Below are 9,214 nucleotides of genomic sequence, written 5' to 3'. Positions count from 1 at the left end.
GAAAATGTGAACTCATAAGGGATGAAAGAGGGGAGGTACATGCTGAGAAAAAGAGGTAAAACTGGCATAATATCACAGAAGCACAGGCGTTTAAGGAAAGACAAGAGCGTTTCCATGGGAACCTTTAGTATGAAAATCTTCAAGGCTGCCATTTTACTGCTCCTAAATTACCTTTTTTCTTTTTGTATTAATCACTATGTCTCATCCCATGGCTCTATTATGGCTCTGCGAAGGCCTGAGGAGGATATATATTCAGGTCAGTCCCTGGAGTGCAAGACCCAAGGAGCAACATGGACAAGACAGGAATACTGTTCTGGAGAGGACAGCATCCCCAATGTTAAAGGGGTCCTACTATGTTTTGGGGGGATTTTCTCTTTTCTGTGGTGTTTATAGGTTTTTGTGTATGAAAAGGTCTGCAAAGGCTAAAATCCAAAAGTTCCCCACAAAGGGAGTTTCACTCCCACATACCTGAACTTACATCGAAACCCCTTGGTTACTTCCTTAACATATGACATCATGATGTTACACTCTGGCTTCTATTGGCTAGCTCTCCAACACATTGTAGGGCTAAAGCTGAATTCACATGATAAATGGTTCAACAGTTCTGTGCTGCTGTTGCATTTCTATGGAGAGAGCGGTGGTGCCCGGCAAGGAGGAAGAACTACCTTCAGACGCGCAGCTAATCACAGACAGCTATACATAGCTGCGCAAGCTAGCCGGGGATGTAACCATAGTAACAAAACTAGCTGTTTTCACCGCAAGACTCTGAGCCTAAACTTACGGTCAGCAAAGAGCAAATGCGTATCGTGAATGCAGCTTAAGGAGTGGAACATCTCTAAGTGGTTGACCAATCACAACAGAGCCAGCCAGCTAACCAATCAGAGCAGACTAGGCTCTGGTTTCAAACAGAGGGTGAAAAGAGGTGCTGCAGCACAGGCAGTATGAGAAAAATAAAGAGCTTTTTGATAATTAAAACATTGAAACCTGTTGTAGTAGAGTCACAAAATACAAATAAGAACCTGAAAATAGGTATATGTCCTCTTTAAACTGGGGCCCTCTTATTGCTCTAACATAATAAAGAATAATGTTCCAAGTTCAGAGGAAATTAAATGTTGTGGTGCAGTTTTAAAGCTAAACAATTTTATGTTGTATAAAAAGTGTTTGAGCTGCTCTGCAGGGTAGAGGTTGACCTCTCTATATGGAGGTCGAGATGACAAAGTGTGATGTGTGTGTGTACCGGTGTTCAGCAGCGTTGAGCGTGTGGAGATGTTGATTTCCTGCAGAAGCTCCAGTGTTTCAGTATGAAAGAGACGAATGGAAGAACCCTCAGAGAATGCCATCCACACCCCTCCACCGGCACACGCCATGTGAGCCACGCTGATCATTTTGTCTGGGTGTACTTCAAACGTCTGTGAAGGAAAGAAGAATACATTACTTTTACTGTATACCCCTATAAAACATTTATTTTACAAATAACAATACACAGAAAAAGTTGCAATATACTTAGCAAAGCTACATTTTGAATATAATAATAATAATAATGCATTTTATTTATATAGCGCTTTTCACAACTCAAAGACGCTTTACAATATGAGGGAGGGTAGACAAAAAAGGACAGGCAAACAAGTAAGTATAGTAAAATAAAAAAAATAAAAAGGCAGTCAAGAGGAAGTTGATTGAGAGGGGGGGGGGGCTTATGGGTAGACAGAGTTGAAAAGATGTGTTTTGAGGCGGGACTGAAAGACTGTGAGGGACTCAGAGTCACGGAGATCTTGGGGGAGGGAATTCCAGAGCCTAGGAGCTGCCACTGAGAAGGCTCTGTCCCCAAAGCTGCAGAGTGTGGATGTGGGAATGGATAGGAGTCAGGCTGCGGTGGATCTGAGGGATCGTGGGGGTTGATAAGGAGTGAGAAGGTTTGTGAGATAAGGGGGGGCCAGATGGTGGAGTGCTTTGTAGGTGAGGACCAGCATTTTGTAGTTGATGCAATGGGAAACAGGAACCCAGTGGAGGTCTTTGAGGACTGGGGTGATGTGATGCCATGATTTGGTATGCGTGAGGAGACGTGCAGCTTCATTTTGAACCCGTTGGAGTCTGTTGAGGGATGTAGTGCTGATGCCGTAAAGAAGTGAGTTGTAGTAGTCGGGGCGGGAGGAAATTAAGGCATGGATGAGTCGTTCGGCTGCGTGGCGGGTGAGAGAGGGTAGGTTTTTTGCAATATTGCGGAGGTGGAAAAATGAGGTTTTGACTGTTTGGCGGATGTGAGGTTCGAGGGAGAGGGTGGGGTCAAAGATTACACCAAGGTTGCGTGCCTGATTGGAGGGGGAAACAATGGTGCCATCGATGGTGAGTGTTATGTTAGTGACCTTGCTGAGGGTGGCTTTGGAGCCAATTAGGAGGAGTTCTGTTTTGTTGCTGTTCAGTTTGAGGAGCTTATGTTGCATCCAAGTTTTAATAGCTGTCAGACAGGAATCGATGTGGGTAAGGGGTGGGTTATGGAGGGATTTGGTGCTGAGGTAGATCTGAGTGTCATCAGCATAGCAGTGGAAGTCCAGGTTGAAGTGGCGGAGTATCTGACCGAGGGGCAGGATGTAAATGATGAAGAGGAGGGGGCCAAGTACTGATCCTTGAGGAACGCCTTGGGTGACTGAAGCTGTGGCAGAGGAGTGGTTGGGGAGGGAGATAAAGTGGGATTGTTCAGTGAGGTAGGACTGGAGCCATCTGAGTGCAATACCTTCAATGCCAATGTCCCTGAGTCGGGTGAGCAGGATGTTGTGGCTCACAGTATCGAAGGCTGCACTCAGGTCGAGGAGGATGAGAATATTGAGGGAACCAGTGTCAGCAGAGGTGAGGAGGTCATTGAGGACTTTGACGAGTGCAGTTTCTGTACTGTGGTGAGGAAGAAATCCAGACTGAAGGGGTTCATAAAGCTGGTTGGTTTGGAGATGGCAGTGAATTTGTTTGGCTACAATGTGTTCAAGAGTTTTTGAAAGGAATGGTAGGTTGGAGATGGGGCGGTAATTAGTGAGGGAGGAGGGATAAAGACCAGGTTTTTTGAGGATTGGAGTAACGGCAGCAGTTTTGAAGGCAGAGGGGACGGTTCCATGGGACAGCGAGGAGTTGAAAAGGTTAGCAAGATAGGGGCAGAGGACGGGGAGGCAGGACTTCAGGAGAGGAGTGGGTAGAGGGTCAAGGGAGCAGGTTGTGGGATTTGAGGAACCGAGTATTTCAAGTGGGGTAACCAGGTTGAACTGGGAGAGGCGGCGCTGGGGAGGAGGAGTCAGGAGGTCAAGGGAGATGGGGGGAGAAATGGTAGCGGTGGAGGTTGGGAGAGATGCTTGTATATCAGATGAAGCTGAGAAGGAGTGGTTAATGGCGTTAATTGTGTCTGCGAAATACTGGAGGAATGAGCTGCAAGTAGCGGAAGTAGAAGTAGGGAGGTTATCAGTACAGGGTTTGAAGAGCTTGTTAACTGTGGAGAAGAGGGTCCTGGGGTTACGGGAGGGGTCAGTGAAGATGTTGGAGAGGTAGGCAGATTTAGCGGCAATAAGAGCATCTCTGTATGCATTGAAATGGAGTTTGTAGCTTATGTAATGGACTGTGAGGGATGATTTCTTTGAAAGACGTTCAAGTTGGCGGCCTCGCTGCTTCATTTTACGCAGTGCGGGTGTGAACCAGGGTGAGGAGTTCTTGAAAGTAACAGTTTTATTTTTGAGGGGGGCTAAAGTGTTGAGGGAGGTGAGTAGGGTGGAGTTGAGGTGGTTGAACAGATCATCAGGTGAGCTGAGGGTTGCGTCCAGGGGGAGATTCGACGACAGCAGTTAGGAGAGATGGTTATGGTCAATGGAGTGTAGATTACGGAAGGTGATGTTTCTGGATGGGCAGGGGTTTCGGGTGGGGGAGGCAATGGTGAATTGTATGAGTTTGTGGTCGGAGAGGGGAAATGGGCAAGGGTGGAGGTCAATCACTGGGAGGTTGGTAGAGCAGACAAGATCAAGAATGTGTCTTTGTCATGGGTGGGGAAGGTGACATGTTGGGTGATAGAGAAATTGTCCAGTAGGGTTGTGAATTCGGATGCCAGCTTGCAGGTGGGTGAGTCAATGTGAATGTTGAGGTCACCAAGTAGTAACAGACGTTGAGACAGGGATGAGGCAAGTGTGAGGAATTCAGTGAAATCGGAGAGGAAGGAGGGATGAAGTTTAGGAGGCCGGTAGATGAGGATGACTGTCAGTGAGGGAGGGGCTTTGAAGGCAATGAATTCAAAGGATGATACGGAGGGGAGGGTTAGTTCTGTGATCTGGATGTTCTGATTGTGGATTACAGCAAGGCCGCCACCACGGCGGGGGAGGGGGGGTTTAATAATAATAATAATAATAATGCATTTATTTTATAAGGCGCCTTTCAAGGCACTCAAGGTCGCCGTACAACAAGGTTAAAAACAATTTTTACAAACATAGTTAAAAGCAAAACACAGTTTAAAAACATAACTACTAAAAACATACAGCTTGCAGCACAGGTCAGCCATACGCTTGCCTGAACAGGTGGGTTTTGAGGTGAGTTTGGAAAGTGGTGATAGTGTCCATGTTTCTAATATCAGGGGGGAGGGAGTTCCAGAGGTGAGGGGCAGAGCGGCTGAAGGCTCTTGACCCCATGGTGGAGAGACGGGCTGGGAAAACTTTGAGAGTGATGGAGGAGGCAGACCTAAGAGACCGGGTGGGAATGTTGACATGGACAAGGTCAGACAGGTATGGGGGGGCGAGGTTATGAATGGCTTTGAAAGTATGAAAGAGGATCTTGTAGTCAATGCGGTGTTTAATGGGAAGCCAGTGGAGTTGGTGTAGTACAGGGGTGATGTGACTGATGACAGGGGTTCTGGTGATGATACGGGCAGCAGCGTTTTGGACCAGTTGGAGTTTGTGTAGGTGTTTGTGGGGGAGACCATAGAGAAGGGAATTGCAATAGTCCAAGCGGGAGGTGACGAGAGAGTGGACCAGGATAGCGGCACTGTGGGGAGTGAGTGAGGGGCGGAGGCGGTTGATGTTTCTGAGATGAAAATAGGCAGACCGGATGGTGTTGTTGATATGGGTGTGGAAGGAGAGGGTGCTGTCGAGGACGACACCCAGACTCTTGACCTGAGGGGAGGGGGAAACCGGGGAGTTGTCGATGGTGAGAGTAAAACTGGGTTGCTTGGTGAGTGTGAGTTTTGAACCAATGAGGACTACCTCAGTTTTATCACTGTTGAGTTTTAGGAAATTTGAGGTGAACCAGGATTTGATTTCCTGTAAACAGGTACAGAGGGAGGGGGGTGGGAAGGTGGAAGAGGGTTTGGAGGAGACGTATAGCTGGGTGTCGTCCGCATAGCAGTGGAAATTGATGTTATGTTTACGGAAAATCTGTCCAAGGGGGAGGAGGTAGATGATGAAGAGGATAGGGCCAAGGACAGAGCCCTGGGGGACACCGGAGGAGATGAGGGAGGGATGGGATGTGAATGATTTTAACTGAATTAACTGAGTACGGCCGGAGAGATATGAGTGAAACCAGTCTAGGGGTGTGTCAGATAAGCCAATGGATGTAAGTCGGTCAAGGAGGGTGGAGTGGGAAATGGTGTCAAAGGCTGCACTTAAATCAAGGAGGATGAGGATGGATAATTGTCCAGAGTCAGCTGCTATCAGGAGGTCGTTTGTGATTTTAATGAGGGCTGTTTCTGTACTGTGACGGGGGCGAAAACCGGACTGGAACTGTTCATAAAGGTTATTGTTGGTGAGGTGTGTCTGAATCTGTGATGCCACTGCTTTTTCTAGTATTTTAGCGAGAAAAGGTAGGTTGGAGATGGGGCGGAGGTTGTTGAAGATGTTGGGATCTAGACCAGGTTTCTTTAATAACGGTGTGACAGCTGCAGTTTTGAGGGCTGAGGGGACAGAACCAGAGGTGAGGGAGGAGTGAATAATGGCAGTTATCAGGGGCAGCAGTGAGGGGAGGGAGGCTATAACCAGGGAGGATGGGAGGGGGTCAAGTTGGCAGGTGGATGGCTTGGAATTCCGGATGATTTTGGATAAATCCGCAGCAGAGGGGAGTTCGAAGCAGGAGAGAGGTAGAGAGAGGGGGGGGTGGGGGACAAAAGGAGGTGGACAACTGGACGTGTGAGGGGTCAGTTGCTGGTGAATGGTGTCTATTTTTGTGTTAAAAAATGACATCAGGGAGTTGCAGTGGTCAGTGGAGTAAAAGTGTGGGGGGAGGGAATCAGGGGGGCGGAGTGATTTGTTGACCACTGAGTGCAGGGCCCTGGTGTTTCCAGCACCAGCAGTAATTTTTGCTGTAAAATATTGGGATTTGGCTGAGGAGAGGGCATCTTTGTATATGAGGATGTGGGTATGGTACATTTGTTTGTGTATGGTGAGTCCGGTTTTGCTGAAAAGCCTCTTCAGCTGACGACCTTCGGCTTTCAGCTGACGTAGGTGGGGGGTGAACCAGGGAGCAGAGTGGGGGAATGAAACAGTCCGGGATTTGAGGGGGGCAAGTGAATTTAACAGAGTCTGGAGACCATTGTTATACAAGAGAACCAGCTGTTCCGGGGTACATGGGGGGGTGATGGTGGGAAAACAGTCAATACCAGTTGTGAGGTCGGTTACATTGATGTTTTTGATATTACGGAAGGACATAGTGCGTGACAGTTTGATTTTGGACAGTGACAGACTTAAATGAAATGAAATGAGCATGTGGTCAGAGATGGGGAGACAGACAGCAGAACAGTTTAGGGGAGTGACACCAGCACAACAGACTATGTCCAGAATATGACCTTTCGAATGAGTAGGGAAGTCAACATGTTGTTGAAGACCAAAGCTGTCCAGGCATGAGATGAAGTCCTTAGTGAGAGAAAGATTAATTTTGTCCAAATGAATATTAGCATCACCTAACAGAATGATATTGGATGAGAGTGAACAAATGTGAGTGAGAAGTGTGGTGAATTCATCAGTGAAGTCCTTGTTAGGTTTGGGTGGGCGGTATATAATGACTAAAATAGTTGGAGTAGGTCCATTTAGTTGTATAGCCACGGACTCGAATGAGCGTGACACTGGCACGGTGACAGCTGAGACCTTCCAAGTCTCGCGGTGTAATATCGCGAGACCGCCTCCTCTGCCGGTGAGACGGGGTTGACAGGTGTAAACAAACCCAGGGGGAATTGACTCGTTTAACTGAGAATAATCATCAGGATGTTGCCATGTCTCTGTTAGACAAAGGAAGTCATACTTGCAGTCACGGAGGAGGTCCTGTAGAAGTAATCCCTTGCCAGTGAGGGAGCGGATGTTAAATAAGCCAAATTTGACGTCGGACTGCTGGTTGGAGAAGCCAACGTTAACCGACCTAGCCAGGCGAGTTAACGAGCTGTGATCCACCTTCCTACGGATGGTTCTCCGAGGGCGACGGCGGGTGGAAGACCAGATGGAGTTGATAGCAGTGGAGTCATCGATGTGGACACTTCGTCCGGCTCCGCGATGGGTGTACCTCCGATGAGGACGGCGGGCGATGTCCGGGAAGTAGTGCAGTACAGGCGGGGGATCAAGCCGGAGGAATCGAAACTGGAGGAGCTCCGTGCTCATATATTGGATCAGAGATGACGCTGGATAAATCACTATGGACAGGATAGTCCACAGGAGCACAGAGCTCACAGCGAGTTTGTAGATCCACATGATGCACGGGCAGATGTACGTTCACCGAACAGCAGTAGCAGTGGCCAGGTAACTCAGGTGAGTAGAACGCCAACACGCTAAATTTGAACAGTCTAGATCGTTTTGACAGTAGCCCAGAGTAGAGACCACCAGTATCCCGTTCGCCACAGATAGGTGATCTGCTGCAAGCTATACAGAGAATCGTAAAAACAATAAAAAAGGCAACCGGAGAGCAGCGGCAACCGGAGAGCAGCGGCAGCTAGTCGCGCCAGCGTACACTTCTTCCGGTTCATGTTTAGTGATGTATTTAAAGCCAGGAGGGGATGTTTGGTTGAGGGAGAAGAAGTCATGGTGGTGAGTGGGAGGGGCGTGGTGTGGTCACAGGCTGAAGAGGTAAGAAGTTGTCCAGGTTCACAGTGCAGGGAGGAATGTCAGATGGGGGGGAGGAGCGGAGAGGAGGTGGAAGGAAGTGTGTTATTATTAATTTTTGGTGGTTGAGGGCGGTGGAATCCACTCCAGGTATTTGGGCCAGCTCTGAGCAGAGGGCAGTGGGATCCACTCCAGGTATTTGGGCCAGCTCTGAGCAGAGCCCAGTGGGATCCACTCCAGGTATTTGGGCCAGCTCTGAGCAGAGGGCAGTGGGATCCACTCCAGGAATTTGGACCAGCTCTGAGCAGAGGGCAGTAGAATCCACTCCAGGTATTTGGGCCAGCTCTGAGCAGAGGGCGGTGGAATCCACACCAGATATTTGGGCTAGCTCTGAGCAGAGGGCAGTGGGATCCACTCCAGGAATTTGGACCAGCTCTGAGAAGAGGGCAGTGGAATCCACTCCAGGTTTTCGGTACAGCTGGGATTGTAACGGACCAGTGGTGGGTGTATAATATGGAGTAATCAGTGCGCTCAGATGACATGACAGTTGTGGGACATGGTGGTTAGTCGACCAGATATATGTTATGGATGATTTTCCGGACTGGGAGTAAACAAACCTCGGTCTGCGTAGAAGCCCGAGGCAATTGGTGACAGACAAGCTTAGAGGAAGCGGAGAAAAGTTATTGAGATTAAAAAGTTGGGAGACAGAGTATCGTAACATCGTAGTGCCACGGTAGGATGCTAGCGTTAGCACAGCGCTGGCTATGGTTGTAGACCAGCGGCGCTGAAAGTGGAGCTGTTGGCAGCCGTCAGACAGGATGAGAGGTCAGTTGCAGGCTGTCCTTTACAGCAGATGGGGGGACCGGCAGGAGCGGGAGGTTTAAAGAACCAGAGTCAGGGCCCACAGGGCCCACAGGGAGGGGCAGGATGAAGAATGGGGCTGGTTATTTGATGGATGGAGCAGCGTTAGCAGGTGGGCTACAATGGCAGGTGTAGCAGGGTAGAAAACCAAAGCGTCCGTCAAAAATGGCAATCGGGTGTAACAAATATGTCCAGATCAGAACACAAAAGCCACAGAATAGTTAGAAAACTATAGCAGTAGAAAGTGTTCAGAAACTCTTAGATTAACACAAAGAAAGACGAGATTTTCGGACAGAGAAGCGGCGAATAGTCAGCGCCAG

At 48.6% G+C, this 9,214-nt stretch overlaps 1 protein-coding gene across 11 annotated transcripts in view; it reads right to left on the bottom strand.

Annotated features, from left to right (window-relative positions):
• arhgef10la (Rho guanine nucleotide exchange factor (GEF) 10-like a) overlaps window positions 1-9,214 on the bottom strand; it is a 152,285-nt gene that overhangs the window by 22,763 nt on the left and 120,308 nt on the right. For all 11 annotated transcript variants that reach the window (XM_079683363.1, XM_079683367.1, XM_079683369.1 and 8 more), the window contains one exon: window positions 1,238-1,409. In XM_079683363.1, coding sequence (XP_079539489.1) covers window positions 1,238-1,409 — 172 coding nt within the window. The remainder of the gene's footprint in view (window positions 1-1,237; window positions 1,410-9,214) is intronic.

This window comes from Notothenia rossii, assembly GCF_949606895.1.
Source record: "Notothenia rossii genome assembly, chromosome: 5".
In the NCBI taxonomy this organism is placed as follows: Eukaryota; Metazoa; Chordata; class Actinopteri; order Perciformes; family Nototheniidae; genus Notothenia; species Notothenia rossii.
The sequence above is the reverse complement of the archived record's forward strand: the minus strand, read 5'-3'. Positions and strand labels throughout refer to the sequence as shown.